Source organism: Taudactylus pleione, unplaced genomic scaffold (genome assembly GCF_031769625.1).
Source record: "Taudactylus pleione unplaced genomic scaffold, aTauple2 ptg000019l, whole genome shotgun sequence".
In the NCBI taxonomy this organism is placed as follows: Eukaryota; Metazoa; Chordata; class Amphibia; order Anura; family Myobatrachidae; genus Taudactylus; species Taudactylus pleione.
In genome coordinates this window covers 6,701,729-6,726,498 of record NW_028284421.1, presented here as the reverse complement: position 1 = coordinate 6,726,498, position 24,770 = coordinate 6,701,729, and the positions used below count along the sequence as shown (strand labels likewise).

At 43.6% G+C, this 24,770-nt stretch overlaps 1 protein-coding gene across 1 annotated transcript in view; it reads left to right on the top strand.

Annotated features, from left to right (window-relative positions):
• ADAM10 (ADAM metallopeptidase domain 10) overlaps window positions 1–17,126 on the top strand; it is a 215,638-nt gene extending 198,512 nt beyond the window's left edge. Inside the window, exons 15-16 of the mRNA XM_088445260.1 lie at window positions 14,668–14,794; window positions 14,898–17,126. Coding sequence (XP_088301386.1) covers window positions 14,668–14,794; window positions 14,898–14,992 — 222 coding nt within the window. The 3' untranslated portion in view covers window positions 14,993–17,126. The remainder of the gene's footprint in view (window positions 1–14,667; window positions 14,795–14,897) is intronic.
• Window positions 17,127–24,770: the final 7,644 nt, after the last annotated feature.

Here is a 24,770-nt window from a genome sequence, read left to right as displayed (position 1 = left end):
GGATGAGGTTACATTCGCAAAATAGACTGTGTTTGCTTATTCAAAGTGTTGTTAAAGGTCCAGTAACACCAAACGTGAAAATGTTTCTGAATATATAATCTGTGTCTGCACAAAATCATGATTTATTTATTTTTTTTTAAACTATTATATTGCGACACAGTAGTATATCCATTTGTATTCTAAAGGGGATTTCATTAACAATATAGTTACTTTTGTTGTGCCTATGAATCCCATAAACTAGTCTATGGGGTCAATCCTATTAGGTGCGAATTACGAGTAGCGAGTTTGTTTCTTGAAACTCGCTGTCTGTGCAGCGAAGCGCGCTCCCTAGAATTCTCCAATCCAATTTAAAATGCCTATTCGCACTACTCGCAACGGAGGGGTGCGAATTGACTGCCAAATGAGATTTGAGGGAAATGCATGAAAATGTGGGGAGACCATTCTGGACCCCCCTAAATGGATAGTTTCGTTAGCAGGACCGTATAGAAGGCTGTTCGTGGGCATTAGAGAGGTACTGTAGGTTTTAATTGGTGTCAAATGGCTGACTTGTGGGGGGAGGGGTTAAATGCAAGGACATTTTTTTTTCGTTTAATTTCAAACGCATTAAACGAAAAATGCAAAAAAAAAGTAGGAAAAAGGGTGATTTTTGGGGTACTTTGAGGGCACCTTCAAAAATGTAAACAAAAATATAAAAACTATTATATTTCAGCTAAAAACTTATTGTAATAAAATTTAGGTTGCCTAAACTAATGAAAAAGTTGATTTTGGGGCAATTTGAGGACAATCCCCCCCCCCCCCAAAAAGTAATGTAATCATTGGGTTAATTAAAATAATTAAGCATTTGGAAGTTTCCAATTATCTTAATTAATAATTAAGCATTTGGAAGTTTCCAATTAATTAAGATAATTGGATTTGTCCAAGGGGTTCAGCACAGTATCCTGGCATTTTAAACTTTTAAAATAAAGATTTTCCTTTCCATCTCTCACCCTCAGGGAGGTGCGAGTGGAAACTTGCGAATTCAGTCTGACTGATTCAGTGCGAGTTGCTAATTGGATTGCAAAATGAATTCGCTATGCGAATTCGAAGTGAAAATAGAAACTCTCACCTGGCAATTCTCACCTAATTGGATTGACCCCTATAGCTCTATCCTATCTCTGTACACCCTGCAGCTCTCCATTATCTAGCATCCCACCCACATCTCATATCTGTCTCCCTTACTGATATCTGGGAAGGGGTCACAAGGGTGGTGTTGGGGGCATGCATGGGGTTTTGTGACGCAGGTTGAACTAGGTCCTAACACTGACAGTTGTCTTTCCATCTCTGCCCCAACACCCCTATGTCTGTGTCTCTCATCCCTGTTCCTTCTTTCCCCTTCCTCATATGTCTCTTTATCCAACACCTTTCCCTCTACCATCTCTACCCCCCCAGGAGACACAAGAGTGTGTGTGTTGGGGGGGGTTGGTTTGGCGGCTGCAGTGAGTGGAAAGGGCATTCATGAGTGCCATGAGGAAGTGGAGGGGTGGTTTGCAAGTGCCACATGTGGGCGGAATTGCCCGGGTTCTGACAGGTGGACTCAATCTGTACATCTTGTCTGTGTAGGCTGTGTCTGTGAAGGAGGGCTGGGCCACAGTGTATGTCATCGTAGAAGTCACCAAAAGCTCTGAGGGGGAAGGGCGGGGCCTCCAAGTGTGGAGACAGAATTTATGTTGTTTATTTAAAACAATACACGTGTAAAAATGGGCATCAAACGTGAAAGCTGCAGTTAAAAGTACACGTCCTCACACACTATTGCTGCATCTGCACCAAACAGCCCCTCTGGGCACGGCAGTGTGAGACTGCTAGCACAAAAGTAATTATAAAAAGTAAAAAAATGCAGGTGGAGAGGTCCAGCTAGAGAACTATAAACTATAAACAATATAATAGCACCTTGGTTGAACATGAAGTTCTGTCCTGATGTGCTTGGAAGAGACTGCACCGTAACCATGATGGATTGAAAAATTATGGGACTCTCTCTGTGAAGAAGCTTTAACATGGCTTACAAAAAGCCATGTTATATATATATATATATATATATATATATATATATATTATAAGGGCACAGTCGTGCCCTTATATTAAGGCTGCATCTAAAAAAACGGATTTCTCCATAGAGAATTCTGGAGGGGTGGGGGGGCAGGGTGTTCAAGGGGCTACACCTAAAAAGCTATAGGAGGTACGGATCTGAAATTTGGCATGGCTGGGTAGAACTGTCACTGGGTGCTGCATGCTAAATTTCAGGGCATAAACCTAAAAAACGAGGACATGGGAGTAACCTAAAACTTCAACTGTCACTTTTTTCTGACATTCTCAATTAGAACAACTTTTCTGCTATAGTGTGAGGGTTTTTTGGGAAGGCAAAACTCAGGGTAGGGGTGGAATATATACTTGGGGTTTGTTTTATTAGGTAGCTATTGTGCCAGGGTATATGCTTTTCGGGTTCAGGTAAATTAGAAAGTCACAGTTTTTAAATTATTACCTCAAGAATGCGCCATTATAAAGATAGGACTTTTCAACTTGTTGCACAGCCGCAGTAGGAGCTTCCAGCAGGTGTAGTCATAGTGGCTTCATTTGGGTGCAGCAAGATGGCCGTCGTTTGCAGGCAGTAGCGGGCAAAGCGGCGGGGACACAGATGTGGCGGTGGGGACCGCGGCGGGTCGCGGTTGTTGGCAGAAGATGCGGGTGTCGGCGGGGGCGTGGGTGTTGGTGGCGGGGGGTCCGGCGGCGGCGGAGGGTCCGGCGGCGGCGGAGGGTCCGGCGGCGGTGAGGGCATTGGCGGCAGGCCTGGACCGGAGAGGATTCAGACACCGCCAGCCATTATGCCAAATATGGCAGCGGCGCCCATTTCAAAAATGGCGCCTCAGCGCTATTTTTGAAATTCAAAGATGGCCACCGTTAGCCAATCACGGCTCGAGACGGCCATCTTTGAATTTTAGAATGGGCGCTGCTGCCGTACTCTGCAGAATGGCTGGCGGGGACTAGATCCTCTCAGATCCAGGCCCACCGCTGACAACCGAACAGGCGCTGGTCCCGCAGCTGCCGCCGACGATGACGTCGCGAGCCAATCACGACTCGTGATGTCATTGGAGGCATCGGCACCTGCAGAGGACCATAGAAGCCCTGGGGAGGTGGCAGCCTGAAGCCCTGGCAGGTGGGTGCCCGCCAGGCGAAGACACTGGGAGTCCTAGTGGGTGGCGGCCATGCACAAGAGCTGACACAGGCTGCCGCCCACTAGGTGAAGACTCTAGAAGCCCTGGCGGGTGGGCGCCCGCCAGGCGAAGACGCCGAAGCCCTGGCGGGCACCCGTCAGATGAAGACGCCGAAGCCCTGGCGGGTTGGCGCCCGCCGGGTGAAGACACCGTAAGTCCTAGTGGGCGGTGGCCATGCAAAAGAGCTGACACAGGCTGCCGCCCACTAGGTGAAGAGGCCGAAGCCCTGCCGGGTTGGCGCCCGCGGGGGAAACACCAAAGCCCTGGCGGGTTGACGTCCGCCTTGCGAAGACACCGGAAGTCCTAGTGGGTGGCAGCCACGAAAAAGAGCTATCACAGGCTGCCACCCACTAGGTAAAGTCGTCGAAGCCCTGGCAGGTTGGCATCCGCCAGGCGAAGATACCCAAGTCCTAGGGTGGCGGCGGCCATGCAAAAGTGCTTAAAGGCCGCCACTCCCCAGGTGAAGACCTGTAAAATAAAAAATTACAATATTAAAGTGTGTTGAGTTATTTTAATATTTTTTTTACAGGTGGACTACAAGTGGCAGTGGGCCCTAATGCTCAGCATGCTGGTACTTGTGGTTTTCCAAGTACCAGCATGCAGGGAGATGTGCTGGGACCTATAGTTCACCTGCAAAAGAAAATATTCTTTAAAATGCACCACACAACACAATCAACCCAGCACCCACCGCACAGGGATGCTGGGGATAGCCCTGGGCTATCAGCCTGGGGTGCCCTGAGGAGGGGTCCCCTTTATTGGGGGGGGTCCCCAGCTCCTCAGGGATCCCAACCTGGACTGACTAGCGGTCAGGGTTGATGCTGCGGCTGGGGGGGCCCGGTGAAAGGGCTCCCCTGGCTATGGCATCAGCCCCCCATTAGAAATAGTCTGGTGCTGGTCCTGGAGAATACAGGGGGACCCTACTCATTTTTTACCCCTGTATTTCCAGAACCAGGCCCGGATCAGAGCCCAGTGCTGGTTGCATAACTTACGGGGGACCCCTACGTCATTTGTCCCCCGTATTTTGGCAACCAGGGCTGGTTCTGACTAGCCCAGTGCTGGTTGTGCTTAAATATGAGGAAAACCTATGTCATTTGTTCCCTGCATTTAAGCACAACCATGACTGGCTGCCCGTGTTTAAAAAAAATAAAAAATGGCATGGCCCTACCCCCTAGAAAACAACCTTCCCCGTGCTTTGGAGCCCCAGTATTGGTTGTGCTAAATACAGGGGACAAACGACGTGGGGGTCCCCTGTATTAAGCACCACCATCACCAGGCTTTTGAGAACCTGTCCTGGTTGCCAAAATACGGGGGGCAAATGATGTAGGAGTCCCCCGTATTTAGCGCAACCAGCACAGGGCTCTGAGCCGGTCCTGGTTCTGGATATACAGGGGGGAAAATTGCATAGGGCTCCCCCTGTATTTCCCAGAACCAGTACCGGACTCCTTCTAGCGGGGGGGGGGTGATGCCACAGCCAGGGGAGCCCTTTCACCGGGTCCCCCAGCCGCAGCATCACTCCTGACCGCTAGTCAGCCCAGGCCGGGGATCTCTGGGGAGTTGGGGATCCCCCCAATAAAGGGGTCCCCCTCCTCAGGGCACCCCAGGCCGATAGCCCGGGGTTATCCCCGGGACCCCTGGGCAGTGGGTGCCGAGTTGATTATGTATAGTGTGGTGCATTAGAAAATATAAATATTGTCTTTTGCAATAGTACTACAGATCCCAGCAGGCATCCCCCGCATGCTAGCACTTGGAGAACCACAAGTACCAGCCTGCTGAGCATTAGGGCCCACTGCCACTTGTAGTCCACCTGTAAAAAAAATATTAAAATAACTCAACACACTTTAATATTGTAATTTTTTATTTTACAGGTCTTCACCTGGGGAGTGGCGGCCTTTAAGCACTTTTGCATGGCCACCGCCACCCTAGGACTTAGGTATCTTCGCCTGGCGGATGCCAACCTGCCAGGGCTTCGACGATTTTACCTAGTGGGTGGCAGCCTGTGATAGCTCTTTTTCGTGGCAGGCGGGTTATTAAGGGCCTGCTGGCACCTATATTACCTCTGCAAAAGAAACATTCAAATAAAACACACAGACACAGTCTTCTAAATATTTTATTTACCGGGACCTTCACCTGGAGTGCGGCGGCCAGTAAGCTCTCTTGCGCGGCCGCGGCACATCCAGGGCTTCTGCGGCGTCTTCACCTAGAGCGCGACTGCCAGTAAGCTCTTTTGAGCGGCCGACGCACATCCAGGGCTTCTGCGGCGTCTTCACCTGGAGCGCAGCGGGCAGTAAGATCTTCTGTGTGGCCGCCGCACATCCAGGGCTTCCCATCGTCTTCATTCTTCAGCTGGTGTCTCCAGCACCCCGGTAAAGTGTGGTGCATTTGAAAATATAAATATTGGCTTTTGCTGTGTAACTACAGTTCCCAGCAAGCCTCCCCTGCATGCCGTTACTTGGAGAACCACAAGTATCAGCATGCGGGGCATTACGGGCTTGCTGGTACCTTTTAGTTCCACAGCAAAAGCAATATTGAAAAAAATACACACCGTAGAAAAGTATAATTTTATTAAAACATACATGCACACACTATCTCACATACTCACCTATGTATCCCTGAAGCCAATCTGTCCTCTTCTCCAGTAGACAATTCAAATGGTTCCATGTTACAAAAAGATTAGTATCTTTGTATCCTTTCCCACCTACTGAATGTAACAAGTGGGAAGTCCCTCTTACTGTGGATGCTCATGTCACAAATTTAGTCAGGAGTGCTACATTGCTTATACCGTCAGCATCTCCCCTTAAACATCCTACAGATAGAAAACTTGAAAATAATCTTAAATCAGTGTTTTCATTGTCTGGAGCTGTTACTCGGCCAGCTATGGCTGCGGCTTGGGTATCCAAGGCTGTTGAAGAATGGACAGGGGAATTGGAAGATACTCTACCAAATGCTACCAGAGAACAGCTGACACATATCTCCCACATACCAGAAGAGGCCTCCTATTTGGGAGAATCTGCAATAGATGCTGGGCTCCTGGCTTCTAAAGCATCGGCAGCTTCGGTTAAGGTACTGGAAAGCAGATTCGGGATCCAAGAAGGCTCTGGAATCCTTACCTTTTTATGGAAACATACTTTTTGGAGCAGAATTTGATAAGATAGTGGCTACTCTGGCATCCTCAAAATCTGCAGGTCTGCCATCAACAGCTACATCAAAGTCTAGGCAGTCTTTTCAGTCCTTTTGCCCTTAGGGAAGAGCAAAAGGGCAGTTTTCTTCCAGACAATCTAGTTCTCGCAGAACCACCAAGCAGCAAACTAAGAGGTCCCGGCCGGTCAGACATCTAGCCTCTAAGCCGGATGACAAAACCTCTGCCTGAATGGGCGGGCCACCTCCTGGGGGATCCTAGGGTGGCAGACCGACTTCTTCAATTTGCGGACTACAGGCATCAAACAGACGCCTGGGTCTGAAAAGTGGTCTCTCAGGGGTATGTCCTCACTTTCCGGAGGCATCCACCCCAGAGGTTTTTTTTTGCACAACTCCTCCATCAGATTCTATCAAGGCCTTGGCCCTCCAGGAGGCCATTTACTCAGGGGTGATGATCCCGGTTCCTATGGTTCCAATCTATTTTTGGTTCAGAAATAGGTCTCATCGCCCTATTCTAAATCTGAAGACCCTCAAAAAGTTTGTGTACCCAAGTTCCAATACGGAGACTTTCGGTCAATTAATTTGGTGATGGAATCTGGGGATTTTATGGCTTCCCTGGACTTCCAGGATGCGTATCTGCATGTGCCTATTACGCCATCCCACCAACAATTTCTATGGTTTGCTGTCCTGCAACAACATTACCAATTTCAGGCACTGCCCTTTGGTCTATCAGCGACCCCTCGGGTCTTCACCAAAATAAAGGCGGTTATAATGGCCTACCTCAGGTGTCAGGGAAACAGAATACTGACATATCTTAACAACCTTCTGATATTGGCAAGTCTCCAACTGTTCTACAACACCATCTCCAACTGTCCATTGCTTGCCTACAGACGCACAGCTGGATCATCGATTGGAAGAAATCCTCTGTCTCCAATACAGCGGATGGCACATCTGGGGGAAAATTTGCTCTGCAAGCGATGCAGGTCCTGGGGTCAATGGTATCCAGCTTCGACATGGTGGAATATGCTCAGTTCCACTCCAGACCTCTGCAACAATTGATTCTCTCCCAGTGGAATGGGCAGTATCATCTAATACGGTCCCAGAGGATCCTTCTCACTCCAGAGGTTCGTCTATCTTGCGGTGGCTACAAAAGGCTCATCTGGACATGGGTCGTCCATTTTGGATTCCAAATTGGGTGCTCCTCACCACGGATGCCGGTCTTCGCGGATGGGGGGGCGGTGACAGGTCATCATACTTATCATGGAAGATGGACAAATCAGGAAAGTCACTAGCCCATTATTATTATTATTATCATTTATTTATATGGCGCCACAAGCGTTTTGCAGCGCCTTACATAGTACATAAACAAATTGTAGACAAGCGACTTACAGAACAGTACAATACAGGACCAAGGCATGGATAATATATATTGCTACATTAGCGACCAAAACACCCAGATAAGCAACAGAGCATAAGCAACCAAAAAGTCCATAAACATCTTGGAGCTCAGTGCAGTATACAAAGCGCTCATCCTGGCACAGGACCTATTCCAAGGCAGGCAGGTCCAGATCCAGTCCGACAACGCGACCATCGTAGCCTATCTCAATCATCAGGGAGGCACGCAAAGTCATGCAGCCATGAGGGAAGTGGCAAACATTCTGATCTGGGCAGAACATCATATTCTGGCTTTCTCAACAATATTCATCCCGAGAGTCCTCAACTGGCAAGCGGACTTCCTAAGTTGTAAGGACATACACGCCGAGTGGGCTCTCCACCCGGGGATTTTTCAAATCCGGGTGAACAAATGGGGCCTGCCAGATGTAGACCTCATGGCCTCACGTCTTAACCACAAAGTCCCAAGGTATGGGTCCAGGACCAGATACCCCTCAGCCGCCTTCGTTGACGCGCAGGCAGTGAGGTGGAACTTCAAGCTGGCGTATCTCTTTAGTCCGATTTCCCTCCTCCCACGAGTCCTTGGGAAATTCTAGCATGAAGGCGGCACAGTAATACTAGTAGCTCCTGCTTGGCCCAGGCACTATTGATTCACCAACATACAGAATCTATCCATAGACACTCCGTTTCCTCTTCCTCTATAACTGGATCTGTTAGCGCAGGGTCCCTGCCTGCATCCGGACTTGCCTCATCTGTCTTTGACGGCGTGGCTCTTGAGTCTTCCATCTTAAGAGCCAAAGGTTTCTCCAGCTCTGTGATTCACTCAATGCTTACGGCACGAAAGCCTTCCTCTGCCCGCATCTATTACAGAGTTTACAGAGTTTGGCATTCTTTTGGTCAAAGGTGTTCCCACAGAAAATATGACCCTAAGATTTTTAGTGTTTCCCAGGTACTTTCTTTTCTCCAGGCTGAGTTAGACATCTGTCTCTGCCTGGCCACCCTGAGACTACAGGTTTATGCGCTGTCGGTTTGGTTCCAGTGAAGGATTGCTTCTCTGCCGGATATTAGAATTTATTTTCAGGGTGTTCTCCGAGTTCACACACCCTTTGTTCCACTGGTGGCACCGTGGGATTTGTTTGGTTTTCAAGGGGCTGCAAGCTCCCCCATATGAACCTCTGGACTCCGTAGATTTTAAGTGGTTGACGGCGAAGACACTTTTTCTCCTCGCTATGTCTTCTGCATGTAGAGTCTCTGATTTGGCAGCACTCTCTTGTCGCTTCCCCTTTTTGATTTTTCACCAGGATAGGGCTGTCCTCCATACACGGGCAGGTTACCTTCCTAAGGTAGTGTCCCGTTTTCATGTGAATGAAGAGATTGTGGTTCCAGCTTTTCATTCTTCAGACCTTTCTGTAGGTGAAGTCTCCCTGGATGTGGTTCGTGCTCTCCGTATCAATGTGCATCGTAGAAACTGTTAGAAAATCAGACGCTCTTTTTGTGTTATATGGTTTTCACAAATGAGGCTGGCCAGTTAACAAACAAACTCTGGCTCGATGGTCACATATGACTATCTCTCAGGCTTGTACGCAGGCTGATCTCCCTGTTCCAAACAGGGCGACAGCACATTCTACCCTGTCTGTGTTACCATCGTGGGCGTTTTGTCATGGTGTCTCTGCTGAACAATTGTGCAAGGCAGCCACGTGGTTTTCTGATCACATCTTCCTTAGGTTCTATGCCTTTGACACTTTTGCCCCTCAGGATGTGTCCTTTGGGCGGCGGGTTCTCCTTTCTGCTCAGGAGCGTCCCCACCCTTAAGGGAACTGCTTTAGGACATCCCCATGGTATCTCTGTGGATCACTATGGACCCTGAAGAAGAAAATAAGAGTTATGGTAGACTTACCATTAATAACTTTTTCTTCAAGGTCCACAGGGCACCCCCCCCCCGATTGGGTAATTTTTCTTTCGGACACTGATTCCCTCATCTTGTGTGAGAATGTTTCTGGTGTACATTGTTCTTCCTTCTCCTTTTTCCTTCTCCTGCCTTGGGCTTGTTTACAAAACGGAATGCCTGTGGCCATGGCGGGAGGATGACCTGAGGCATCCTGGTAGCTGAAAGCTTAGCTGTTTGGTGCCTGGATCACTCCAACCACATTTCCCCAATGGTATCCCTGTGGACTCTATGGACCTCGAAGAAAAAGTTAACAAAGGTAAGTCTACCATAACTCTTCATACGCGCACGCAGGGGGGGTTTCCGAGCACCTAGAAACCCCCCCTGCACGCCACTCCATCGCAGCGCAGCTTACAGTTTTTTTTTGTTTGTTTTTTAAAGAACCTGATTGTTGCTGGCTGAGCTGGCTGTAGGGGGAGCTGCAGCGGTAGCGCGCAGCTCCTCCCGGGCAGTTCCCATGGTGCCGGAAGGGGATCTAGCTGTTACCATTGTGGAAGGGCTGAGATATCGGAGCCAGCTAATGGTGAGTGAGTCAGTGACCGACGTTCTCTCCCAGACCCGCACCACGTGCGTGTAATGTATTACATGTGGGGGGAGCCGGTGGGGGCGGAGAGGTGATCTTTAATTAGCCATGCCAGCGCTTGTGTCAGTGTGTATTTCAGTGTGTGTGTCTAAGGGTTTGTCAGTGTGTGTGTGTCTGTGTGTATAGGCTTTGTTTTGTCACTGCAGTTTGTGTGTCTGTGTCAGTGTGTGTGTTTCTAAGCTTTGTCAGTGTGTGTGTTAGTCTGTGTGTATAGTCTTTAAGTAAAGTATGTGTTTTTGTCAGTGTGTGTATATACTTTGTAGTGTGTGTGTAGGCTTTATTAGTGTGTGTGTCTGTGTGCGTGTATATGTCACTGTGTATGTTTGCAGTGCCACCTTTTTATTTGTTGGAGGAGCTGAAAAGCTCTGCATAAATATAGACAAGTAGACCAGCACTCCAAATAAAAAAGTTCAACACCCGGGGTGCAGATCCTAAAAACTAAGCAGACCGCTCAGTCTTGAACATATAATCGGATACAGGCAGCACTGCTCGGGTACCCAATAATCCAAGCTTGTTAATCCATTACTGTGCAACATTTCAGATGCAATTATTACATATTTCGTCATTGACTGACGAAATATGTAATTAATTCATCTGAAACATTGCACAGTAATGGATTAACAAGCTTGGATTATTGGGTACCCGAGCAGTGCTGCCTGTATCTGGTGAGAATTTTTATCATTGGTTTTGTACCCAAGTATTGGAAACCCCCCTTTCAAAATCCTGCGTTTTCCACTGCTCTTATTATTTAATTAAAGATCGCAGCAAGGAGGAGGTTACTTTGAGCTGTGTTTACATTTATTTATTTTTTAGATGAGGAGTCTCTAATCTTCTCACACGATCCATTAATCCCAACTAACAGTCTGGGTTGTCTTTTAAAGTGCTACCATGGGCAAATCTGTGGGGGGGTTTTTGTTGTTTTTTTTAGGTGTACAATTACCTCTAATATAGTATATCTAGTATAAACCATAAAATCCCTTGATAACAGCAGCCTATACAGTCAGTGTTGTCACTGCACATTAGTGTCACTTTATCCATTCATAGTTTACCAGGATGCTATTTCCTCAAGAATGGATTTAGCCAACTGAGGCAGGGGTAAATACAGAGGGAATTGCAGCTTATGCTAGAGGTAGGAGGAGGGTGTTTGTTTTTTGTTTGTTTTTTGTAGGTCTTGGAGACAACAATAAGGTCTCTATACTTTACTTAATTTTCATGTTTATTAGTAATCATAAGTATGCAAAGCCCTAATCTCATTGCAACAGTACATTGCTCTGGGCAGAGAACTCTACCGTTTATATGTTTGGGTGTATATGTGACTAGGCAGCTGTCTTAAAACGAAAAAAAAAAGTAACGTACATCACCTAAAAAGGTCTGTTTGCTGAGCAGAACAATCAGTCAGAAAACTGCTGCACCAACAATAACCTACTTGAAAATTAATTTTGAATTTCAACTCAATAAAATTAAGAGTATGCCTTTTATAAAAATATTACTTTGTTTTAAAGCAGAGGTTCCCAAATTCGGTCCTTAAGGCTCCCCCTCAGGTTTTAGAGAGATCCATGGTTGAGCACAGGTGACTTACTGCAATTAGTACCTCATTCAAGTTGATTAAACCCCCTGTGCTCAACCATGGCTATCTCTAAACCTGAACTGTTGGGGAGCCTTGAGGTCTGCGTTTTGGAACCTTTGTTAAAAGGAAAATGTTTGGCTAGACCAGTGTTTTCAATCAGTCCTCATGTACCACCAACAGGCCATGTTTTGTGGATTTCTTCATGCACAGGTGAGTTAATCTGTTTTGCTGGGTCAGTAATTCCCCACCTGCTTCCACAGACCTAAATAATCAAAACCTGACTGGTTGGGGATACTTGAGGGTTGAAGTTGAGAACCTCCTGGGCTAGACCTTCTCCCGTGTAAGGGAAGGTGCTATTATTTAATTAATCAGCTAGTTGCTTGTGAAATGAAGTCTAAACACTTCTTCCTTCTATTTTTTTATTCCTGTTCTGGCAGCCAAAATTGTCTGTCTTTTCAGAATTATTCTGGCTACTTTGCAGATTTAGCCTTTTCTGATATGTAGCATTTTTGATGCTCTTACCTTTGTTCTATACTTTTATGCAGGTCATGCTCCATGCACATAGGAGCATTATGTACAAGTAGGGTTGGTGTGATGACCGCTTGGTACATTCAGCCGCTTTGCTACTTTTGTAATCTGTAAACCACTTTCTAAATCCTCACTGAAAGCCAGATTGCCAAATACCTAACATCTGTGAGAGATGTGTACTGTCATTTTTTAACAGAGTTGTGTCCCAAAGCTGCAGTATCAAATGCCTATTACTTTGTTTCCAACTAGTGCCTTTGTAAATCTGTTAGTTTTTGAAGTGATCCCATAGGATGATGTAAACAATTTCTTGTCATAAAAACACATCACTATCCTATGAAGCAGTGGCCGAAATAAGGAATGGGTGTTGCAGATTCAAGAATGTTTTTGGTCCAGAATTCTCCCCTTAAATAGAATATACACATATTTCACTTCACCTTCCCACATGCCAGTAACTATCTATACATTGTGACTGCTACAGGCAATCCTCTAATAGAAATGCATGAAACATTCTATAAAATACAGACTAAAGACAAAAAAAATAGGTGCCTGTATAAAATAAACTCTGTAGTTCCCGTGTGCGTCCGTTGTTTAGGATAACGGGATAGAGATAAGCTCGGGTAGACACTCTAAAATATATAGGCCAATCTTGGTCACAAAATCGCAATGTCCATCGCATAGTGTGCACCCCCAATACATAGTTTGAATTGTCTTCCTCCCATATGATGTGCTGCACGTCAGATGGGAAGATGCAGTGTGGCAGCATTACCCCTGCAACTATATATATCGTGCCATTGTTTGGCGGATCGTGTAGTGTGTACATGGACACGGTATATCATCACATCATGTCAGACTGCTGCTAGATCAAGGCGTCCTTCAGTTGTGTACCCAGCTATGAGCAGTCATAAGTGAGAGGAAAGCACGGTTTATAAAGGGGTAGCTATTACCTGTTGAGGGGTTTTGTCTGCAGTTCTTGCAATTATGTGCCAGCAGTAATTTAACAAAAAATGTTATATATAAGTGATTAACATATGAGCATTATAAAAAAAAAAATACTTTTAAACCAAGCCATAATACTTTTATAACCATGTGCCCTGTTGCCGAGATTATATTCTGCAGTAGTCTGACCAACACTAAATAGTATGCCAACTTCTTAATGTGTTTACCACTATATTTTAATGTTGCAATTGTTTAATGTTTGTCTATTGGATGTTATGAGTAAACTAGATAATTAGATAGTTTTAGGAAAAAGCTAAATTTTCATTTGTTACATGTATTGATATTTAATTTGGCTACTTAAAGGTTAGATTGTATACAGTAACTTGTTAAATATGTGACATTTTAACCGTGAAATGCGATCTCGCATATATTATTTGGCTCTTAGAAAGATGTTTGAAAAATATACAGTGAAAGGTTTTAGTGCACATGCTATATTGATCTTAATCCATGACATCGAGTCACAGAACTTTGCTTTCAACTATAGATCTGCTGGTTGGGCAAACCTGATCTGTAATGCCACGTATCCACTACGCGACATTACTGAGCGATTACACGATTTCAACATCGTAATAGTGCAATCGCTCAGTAATCTGGCACAAATCGTGCACATTAATGTCGGAAATGACCAGCGATGCGCGCTCCCGCTGATAGTTTCCGACATCAATCATCGCCCGAACTTGCTGGTCATCCTGCCGATAACATCAGGTTGAGCATGTTAGGGGATGATTGATGCGCCTACACTGAATGACTGATCGCTCAGTGTAGGCACAGCACAGACTGTGAAACGACTGCACGATTACAATGTCGTAATCGTGCAGTCGTTTCTATGTCTGCTAGTGGATGTGCCCCTTTATAGTAGTTACCATGTTGGGATTCAGAACGTTGACACTGTAATGTTGATTAGCTTAGAATGTCAACATTATGCATGTCTATGTTATGGACATATGATGATTAGGCTGCAGTTGTGTAAAATAGTACTATCAGTATTCTCACTGTTCACATGTTGTACATGTTGACATGTCAGTGTCGACATTGTTAATGCCAAATGTTGACATTGTGACCCTGTCAAGAGTCTGAATGTCAACTGTTACAGATGACTCTGGTATACACTCTTCATTGGCACTTTGCTCATAGAAGATTGTGTACAGCATAATTTAAGCTACTTGTTTTATAGAGGAACATTGACATCTGTGAATTGTCAGTGTAGAAATAGTAATGTTAATTGTGTAAATGAATTTTTCATTGGCACATGACATATCTTTCTCTTCTGTTCTAGGCACACTGGTGGGCTGTTCTGCTAATGGGAATAGCGCTGATAATGTTGATGGCTGGGTTTATCAAGATATGCAGTGTGCACACTCCAAGTAGCAATCCCAAATTGCCGCCACCTAAACCTCTACCAGGTATGTTCATGAAAAATTCTACCATTATATTTTACATTACCATATACTTCTAGTTCTCATTTACTGTGTCTTCAAGAGCTCCTAATGTCTTGTTACATTACAGGCACATTGAAAAGGAGGAGACCACCACAAACAACCCAGCAACCTCCACGCCAGAGACCACGCGAAAGTTACCAAATGGGACACATGAGACGTTAGCTGCAGCTTTTTTTTTGCCTTTGGTTCTTCCTAGTGCCTACAATGGGAAAGATTCACTCCAAAGAAATACATACAAATAGTCACTGGTCCACTTATTAGCAACCAAGAATTGGATTGAAACACGAGGAGGAAGGGAAGACCTTACTATCTGACCCACAGAAGGAGCTCTTTAACTTTTTTCTTTTAACACTCTTTAATAAGAAGCTCCCGATGAAAAAATTAACCAGATTTCTTTTAAATTTGTTCTTTTTAACTTCTCTAATGGCATAAAATATTAGAATATCATTATCGCTTTGTTTTTATGCCCCCTTCCATTCTTTCTGCTTCTTTTTTGCTTCCAACGAAAATTTTATTACTGAACCGCTGAACTAAAATCTGTCTCTTTTTCACTGCCAATCAAGGGTAGGAAGGTAGAGACCACCTCAGCATTGGAGAACATCTCTTGCCAATGTAAATACTTTGTTATATGCAGACGTGTAATTATAATGTACAAGCTACGTCTATGTGCAGTTGTAAAAAAAACAAATAATTGCAATATGGATACATTACTTTGTATTATAAATCTTGGTTTTTTTTCCACTGTTAATGAAGACATTACTGTTTAAGTGACATACTCAGGATAACAGAGGATTTGGTGTATAAAGGCGACTGAATATATATATTTTTAAGGGGATGCTTTCACAAACTGTGAAAAGAGAATCCATCTGCATTTTCCTTGCTAAACGTTTTAGGATCAGAGTTGATTAAAGTGCTCATGTCATCTTACCTGCAACAGCCTCTATTCCACTGACTTGAATGTTCTGCGGGCTGACTACAGATGTATGAAACCTACATCCACTCTGGACATCAAGACTCCTTGTATTATAAGTTTCCAGGTTTTTTCTTTTTTTATTATTATTATTCAGCTAAGTCTTTCCAAGTAACAAGACAATTTAGGCATGTAACTTAGTAAAATACAAAAAAAAAAAAACAAGCCTAATCTAAGAATTTTAGCTTGTAAGAAGTGCTATGAAATAGGTCCCATACTAGATTGTATGGTCTGCTGTATTAGGAGACAGTGTGATAGGGTTTGAAGTCCTGCCATACCTCTGGGCTGTAGCCTGCAGGTTATGTTCTCGGAATGAAGCTGTTCAATGAATAACCACTAAGCAAGACACATAATGAAAATGTAATATTGTTTTTAGTATCCAAACAAAATTGGCTTTCCCACTTTACCAGTGTCCGAAGTAATGATGACGATCTCTTGTTTTAGTGTGGAGCTAAACTCCTTTATAAATTGTTCATGCATCCATTGCTATGCATGTAAATGTTACGGGCATTACCAACATCCTTCTACTTTTGTTCAGATTACTTCTAAGGACATCTGTAGCTGTGGTATTGGCAACAAAATGGATGTTCTTGTTGCTTGTCCTATTCATTTATTTCTGCTTTGGCTTTACACGCTCTTATTGTCTGAGACTTGCATAGCAGTTTTTTGTGGCATGAAGAGCGTTATTGCTGAAAGAAAAGGTTTACACATCCATTCTCATCATAACATGCCAGCAAGGTATACAACAGAAGAAAAACACACACAATCTCTTCCTTGTAAAATTGTACAGTGTGTTTGATTTTTTTTTTTTTTTCAAAAAATACATCTTTTTGTACACTTTAGAAACAAATTTTGTATATGAAATCCCAGTATAGTAGATAGGAGACTAAATAATTCTGAAACAATCTTAAAAAGTAAAAAAAAAATACTAGTGTAGTTTTCAAATCATTTGAATGCATTTGTTCTTGGATGGATAAAGGTGGATTAAAGGATTTGATTTTGTTAATGGTGGCTTATTTGTAGCTTTGTCAATGTGATAGATCCTTATATTGTGTATACTATTTTTTTTCTGTGGTAAGGTTTGGGGAAGAATGCCCTGTGGTTTTTTCTTTTTCTTTTTTTTAATTGTAATGTTTGATGAACAGAAAAATGCACTGAACCTCTCCACAGCAAGTCCAGATGTGGTAAGAAAATAGAAAAGCGACAAATTAAATCTAATACTACTGTCAATTTAATGTCCACTGTGTTTTATACAGTATTTTTTTTTGTTCACTTTTGGAATTTTTACTAAAAATTGCAAAAAATAAAATAAAAAGTATTGTGCAACTATATGTAAAGATTTTTCTTTTTTTTTCCATGCAACTGACATCATAATAGACTTGTTGAAAATCTGTACCTATTGCTACATCAACATTTTAATCTTATACAAATTAGTTCAACAGACTAAATCACTGTTTAACTTGAGCGCAGTTTGCGGTCTTCCATCCTACTCTTGTTCATCCCTGTTTTTTCTGTCTCTGATCTCATAAGTGATTTGTGACTTACGTTTCAGTATAGGTTAGTGTTTTATAACCAATGCTGTATAAAAATAAAATGTAAATTTGAAGGGAATGTTCCCTTTCACTTTCCCCTTCAGTGGTTTTTACAGCTCCAGATTAATGTACTTATACATTCTGAAGTTTTTCTATGTGTTTTCAACATTGTACTATTATTTTTATAATCTTATTTATAGAGCACCTAGAAGTCTTTTGGAGTGTGGTAGGTACCTGTCCCAAGAGTGCAGTAAAGGAACCCATGCAAGACATAGGAAGCATATACGAACTTCATACAATTAGGACCCTTGTTTAAATTTAACCCATTTTTGCAGAGCTGGGAGGCAGCAATGCTTAACCATTGCTTTACCTTTGTATTCTAATCATTAACATGAGCAAGATATCGAAATAGCAGATTTGTTGTTGTTAATGGTAATTTACCTGTTGTGGAGCAAAAACAAAGGTTGCAAGAACTTGAGTTATGTGAAGACCCCAGCTACAGAGATAACAGCAATTTCACTGCAGAAACCCAATACCTGAAAAAAATTAGATCAATCTGCAAATCTTACATAGAAAATCTCTTGTATATACATTTATGAAATGTACTTACACTGGCAAATCATTGGGCTGAAATTGTCTTTGCAGACAGCAGTTCAAGCAATATGTTCCCCCCAATGAAAAAACTAGAAAGAGTTGAAAAGAGCCATCTCTTTGCCTTCATGGAAAATCAACCACATTCATTCCATACCATGGCTGTAGTATTACCCATGTGTCCTAGTCTTCAGTGGACCAAAATAGTTTAAAATACATATTACAATAAATAAAGCCTTTATAAGGTAAGACACTATAAATGTAGCCATAGGCGTATTGTGTAGGTGAATCTTGATTGATTTTTGGTATATCCAGGTTAGGTTACCAGAATGATGGCTGTTACCTGTACTTTTTTTTTCTTTTAACTCTGTATAGATGTCTGATAACCTGGAAAAAATTATACAATTGCATGCAGTTCTACATGTCACTAGAAAAATATATATTTGATGAAGATAGGTATGATCGCAGGCCCCTTTATACATTTTCTGCCATTTGTAAAGTACACTGTGACCTAAGCCGACTTACTAATTATTTTAATTTATTTTTAGCCAAAAACATGGAAATGAAGCATGCATCATATATATATACACACACACACAGCAGATGCAGCGGCACTCGAGAAAATATATATATATATATATATATATATATATATATATATATATATATTCTGTGTATTTGTGTATTCTCCTGAAATAAGGAGTCAAAATATTACTAATGCTTATTTGTGATGTATGAATGCATACCATATATGATTGTAGTTAAGCTCCTTCTGTTCATTTGTGCACTGGCCCAAAGTCTGTGCATTTTCTGGGATTCTGTAAACAGTAACACTCAAGAATATGTGACTTCTTATGTCTAAGGACCTGATTCATACTTGTACGCGGTTAGCATCAACTGCTGTTTGCATATGTTAGCATCGCTGCTGTTTTCTTGGATGCACCAGCGATGCCTAGATATGCTAATGCAGCAAGAGGCGTCTGATTTAAATAGACACCTCCTGCGTGCTTGTGTGATTCGCAGCTGCATCCAAGGACTCAGCTATCTTGCGAGACCATTGGCCATCTGAGTAGCCCTCCGGTTACCTAGATGGCCGTCTCAAATCTGTTTCCGAGGCCAGGAAATCTGCCACCCCGTTTTCAGGAATGCTGCCCGACTTTGCCCCCAGGGCTTTGCTGAACTGTAAGAGATTTCACAGTAGAAGATTTGGGGCATACGCTGATCTTTTAACATCTGAGTAGTACGCAGACCATTGAGTGTTTACTTCTTTACAGGGGAATCCAATTTGCAGTGATGTGAGGCAGGACTTAAGGCCGTTACACACAAGACAATGTCTAGTGTGACCGACCTTTTCATCGGCAAGTGTGCATACAGTCTTGCTGATGCCGGCAGAGATGGAATGACGGTGGGAGCCGTGCTGCATTATTAAGCATGGCCCTCACTAACAATATCGCTCGTCGGCCCTGCATGCAGGTCCGATGGAGGATATCGCTGATGACGTGTGGGAGTGCGCATCGTCAGTGACATAGCGAGTACATCCTAGACGATGTGCCCGATATGTCACGCCGATCCGCCTGATCGGACAACATATCGTCTAGTGTGTACCCGGCTTTAACGGACGTCTGGCTACACACATTGCTGTCTATTACAATACACTTCACTAATAAGATACAAGGAAAAACTAGCAATGATACTGGTCACAAGGTACCTTTGCCCAGGATGTAGTTATAATACTGACTGACGTCGGAAACCCGACAGACTGCATCCCGATCGAAGATAAGCCAGGATGTCTTAGCTGTTAGCTGATGGGGATTAGTGTTAGGCACTAAGGGGGGATACCGAGCATTGGGATGCCACTGTCTGCATTTTGACAGAATGCATCCCGACTGCCAGGTTTTCATACCCAACCCCGTCTGCCCCATCCACTCCATTGGGCATTTTTTGGACAACCAAAGGAATTTAATTTCACTTTATGAATCTAAATGTGTTTCTATATGATGTTGATCATCCTTTTACATGGCTGGAATAGATTAGGAATGAGAGTGTATCCAAAATAGGAATGAGATTGTATCCAAAACCTGAGATGTCCCTTCAAGTATTTAGGTAACTTAATGATCCACTTGCTGGCCGCTAAATTATAGTTTTCTAAACTGATGTTATTTAAAGCTTGTGAATAATATGAAAATCATTCGCTTTTAAAGAAAAAGGGACGTTTTTCTGTAAAAGTAATGTTTTTAAAATGTGCTAAAATATTAAGTAGTAATGCTTATTTATTTGTTTTAATGTCCATTGATAAGAATAATTGTCAACGACAAAGAGTGTGTAAAATTAGACTTTTTAGATGGATTCGCCAGCTAATTTATATATGAATAATTACGGTTTTGTTTTTACATTTTTAAGACTCTTAAACATAATTTAGTATTAAGACCATAGATAGCTACAATTTCTACATGCATGTTGATTAGAAAACGTTAATAATTTCCAAAAATAATAATTTTAACAAATAAATTGTGTAGTTTTAGCCCAAAAATGTGAAATCTATACCTACTTTTGCTACTCACTATGTGAATCATCAGTGGATGTTCTTGGCTTCCACACACTGCTTCTATTTTATTTGTCGATATTTATGTTGGGACTGGAAGTTCCTGTATTAGAAGTAGCTGTTATGTGCCATTACTAGAAATGGAATGTGTTTTTTGTGGAAACAGGAGCAGACACCGAAACAGGTTTAAACTGAAAGGTAGGTTGTTTAGTTTATCTTATTCATGTCTACGAACATTCACATTAAAGTCCAGTAATAAACAAACTGATATATGTGCTGAAGGGAACTGTAGTGAATGGGAGTAAACAAATGTCCAGATCAGTGACACAGATGAATCCAGATAGACTGAGAGTGAAGTGGATATCCTGGTTTGCTGAATAGTGGCTGAAGGGGATATCCGGTAATGCTGTGATGATGGCTGAAAAGGAAATCTGGAAATGCTGTGATGGTGGCTGCACATAAATGGGTTAACTGAAGAGACAGGTTCAGGCAGGAGTGGGTCTGGTGGAAGGTGCAGGGCTGATCTCCAGTGGAGAACAAGGCAAGGCAAAGCGGTGCAGGCTATGCAGGGAGCCAGAGGCCGACAAGGAGCTAGGGCAAGCACTGGAGCAAGATTAGGGTACATGAGCGCAGAGAGCTCTCACAGCTACGCTGTGAACACGGTGCACTGGCACCTACAGGTAGCTCCAAACACCCTTAAGTACCCAGTAGCAAAACGTGATAGGCCAATAGAGAGCAGGTGACCTACAGACGATTGGCCTGCTATGTCACATGGCCAAAGACAACATGGTGGCGCCAAGACACCTGTGATGGAGAGACGCCGCTAGACTTACCCTTGCTAGAATGGCCCAATGCTGGCAGAACTCTGCGTATAGTCAATGCCAATCTCCACACACCAGCTGACCCGACAGAAGGACCGCGCCACAGCGCCCTCACCAGTAAGGACCACAAACATCCACGCCGCGAAACCCTGGTCGTGACAGTACCCCCCTCCTTATGGGTGGCCTCAGGACACCTTCCAGGCTTTTCGGGATGAGCCAAGTGGAATTTGCTGATAAGTTTGGGAGCGTGGACGTCCTCAGCTCTGGTCAAATAATGCTCATCCGGACTATAGCCTCTCCAATCAAGCAGGTATTGCAAATGACCATGACGGATATGAGAATCCAGAATCTGAGACACTTCAAATTCCACCCCTTTTTCAGTTTGGATCCTGGGGGGAACAGGGAAAAGACTGAGAAATGTATTAAGGACTAATGGCTTGAGGAGAGATATATGAGATTAATTAGGAATTTTCAAATAAGACGGAAGCTGAAGACAATAGGATACTGGATTGATTATCTCTGTAATGGAGTATGGTCCAATAAACCGGGGGCGAACTTCATAGATGGTACCCTGAGGCAAAGATTGCGGGTAGAAAACCATACTTGATCCCCGACCTGCATCTAAGGAACTTTTCTTCGTTTCCTATTAGCCTAGTCCTTGTACTGTAGGGAGGTTTTCACAAGAGCAGCTCACACCTGAGCCCAAACTGAAGCAAAGTTCCGTACAGTGGCATCCACAGCTGGTACATCAAAGGCAGGTAAACTTCGGAACTCAGGGACCCCTAGGATGAAGACCATACACAATGAAGAAAGGAGTTTTGGTTAGAAGAATGGTATGATGCGTTGTGCGCAAATTCGGCCCAGGGAAGGGACTCAGACCAGTTGTCCTTGGATGAGGACATAAAGTTTCTCATAAAAGTCTTGTCCTGGTTCACCCTCTTGGTGGACCCATTACTTTGAGGGTGATAGGCCGTGGAAACGTTTCACTTGCAGGACAGAGCAGAGGGCTCTCCAGAATTTTGCCATGAATTGGACACCCCGGTCTGAGACTATTTCTGAAGGGAGTGCATGAAGGCAAAATATATGGTGGACAAACAAGTGAGCCAAATCAGGTGTCGAGGGTAACTTCTCTAGTGGAATGTAATGGACCACCTTGGAGAAATGATCCACTACAACCCAGATGGTGGTATATCCATTACTATTTCGCAGGTCTGTCACAAAATCCATGGACAGATGTGTCCACGGACGAGATGGTATGGGAAGAGGCACCAATTCACCGGCTGGAGAGTGTCGAGACTTATGCTGGGCACACTGGGTATAAGATGAGAGAAACTCTGTTACCTCGGTTTTCATCGATGGCCACCAGTAGGATCTCTTCAGGAACTCCAAGGTCTTACGAATGCCTGAATGACCAGCAAAACGAGATGAGTGGGCACACGTCAGCAACTGTTTCCTCAACTCCGGGCCACAAAGGTCTTCCCAACAGGTGGTTGCAGTTATATAGTGGTGAACACCTTTGACTCAAGCACAGGTGTATTCCACAGTGTTTCTGGACCACTATCAGTGGACAGTGACTGTGACAAGGCGTCAGCCTTCTGATTGAGAGCCCCAGAATGATACGACGGGCCAGATGAGGACTTACACATTGAATATTTTTCAGAAAAAGAAGATTCCTGTGGTCTGTAAAAGGGAACTTAGCGCTCTCTAGGAGGTACCGCCATTACTCTAAGGCCAGTTTGACAGCTAATCGCTCCTGTTCGCCTATGGCATAATTTTCTTTCAGCAGGGGAGAATTTCTTTGAGTAGAAACCGCACGGGTGAATCCGGTTATCCTCAAAGTGCTGGGACAAGACAGCTCCCACTGCCTCAGACAAAGCATCCACTTCCAGTAAAAAGGTCCTATTGTTATCCAGTTGTCTCAAAACTGGAGTTGTTATAAAGGCTTGTTTGAGAAGTTGAAAAGGTGTCTCCGCCTCAGGAGGCCACAGAGCAGGGTTGGAACCTTTACAAGTTAGGGCTGTGATGGGAGCCATCAAAGAGGAGAATCCCTTGACAAAACGCCGATAGTAATTGGAGAAACCATGAAGTCTCTGTATGGCTTTCAAAGACGTAGGACGGGACCAATCCAGTATTGCTTGGATTTTTTGGGGGTCCATTTCTAAACCCGATCCTGAAATGATATTTCCAAGAAATGGAATACTTTGTACACCGAACATCCATTTCTCCGATTTACAATAGTTGGTTCTTCCTCAGACGAGACAAAACTTCTTTGACATGATTATGGTGTTCACAGGAGAAGATGAAAAAATCAAAATGTTCTCTAAATAGACGACATCTGAGACTTTTAAGAGATCCCTAAAGATCTCGTTGACAAATCCATGAAAAACAGCAGGTGCGTTACACAGCCCGAATGGCATGACCAAGTATTCAAAATGACCGTCCCTTGTGTTGAATGCTGTTTTCCACTCATCACCTGCTCTGATACGGATGAGGTTGTATGCACCTCGGAGATCTAATTTAGAAAATACAGTGGATTCCTTGACTCTGTCAAATAATTTGATGATCAATGGTAGAGGGTATCTGTTTTTTACTGTAATATCATTCAGGCCTCTATAATCTATACACAGCTACGGGCCTCCATCTTTTTTAAAAACAAAGAAGAATCCTGCTCCAGCAGGTGATGTAGATGGTCGGATAAATCCCTTTTTTAAGTTCTCTAGGATGTATTCCGACATGGTGTCTGTTTCAGGTAGGGACAGCGGATAGGTCCGACCACGAGGAGGCGTGTTCCCAGGCAACAAGTTAATAGGACAATCCCATTCTCTATGAGGAGGTAAGATGTTAGCTTGTTTTTAAGAGAAAACATCGGTAAATGATATACTTTAGGTATAGGTGGGACCTCTGATGTCTGAATTTTTCTCAGAGGTCGAATCTTCGGAAGACAAGACCCCTGGCATTCCTCACTCCCATGACAGAACCTGCATAGTGTTCCAATCAATTCTGGGATTGTGCTTACGCAGCCATGGGTATCCGAGTATAATCTCATGGGAAGCCTTGGGTATGATTAAGAAGCTATGTTCAACATGGAGGGCTCCAATACGAACTATAATAGATTGGGTTATTTTAGACACAATTCCATTAGAAATAGGTCTACCATCGATAGCGGTCAAGGAGATGGGATCCAAGGTGGTGCAAGGAATTTGTAATTTATCTGCCAAACGAGAGGAGAATCCATGAGGGCAGATACGAATGCAGGACTAGATATAATGTCTAGAGCTATGGACAGGATTTTTTGCTTTGGGGATGGAAGTATTACTCCTAACTGAGTGTCCCCGGGACTAGTTAGGAATGGGCGTTTCCTGGCTTGCGGGTACAGGAAGCCACCAGGTGACACATGTATCCACAGTATAGACAAAGGTTCTTTTGAATGCGTTTGTCATTCTTCTTTAGAAAGATGGGTATGCTTAACCTGCATGGGTTCTTC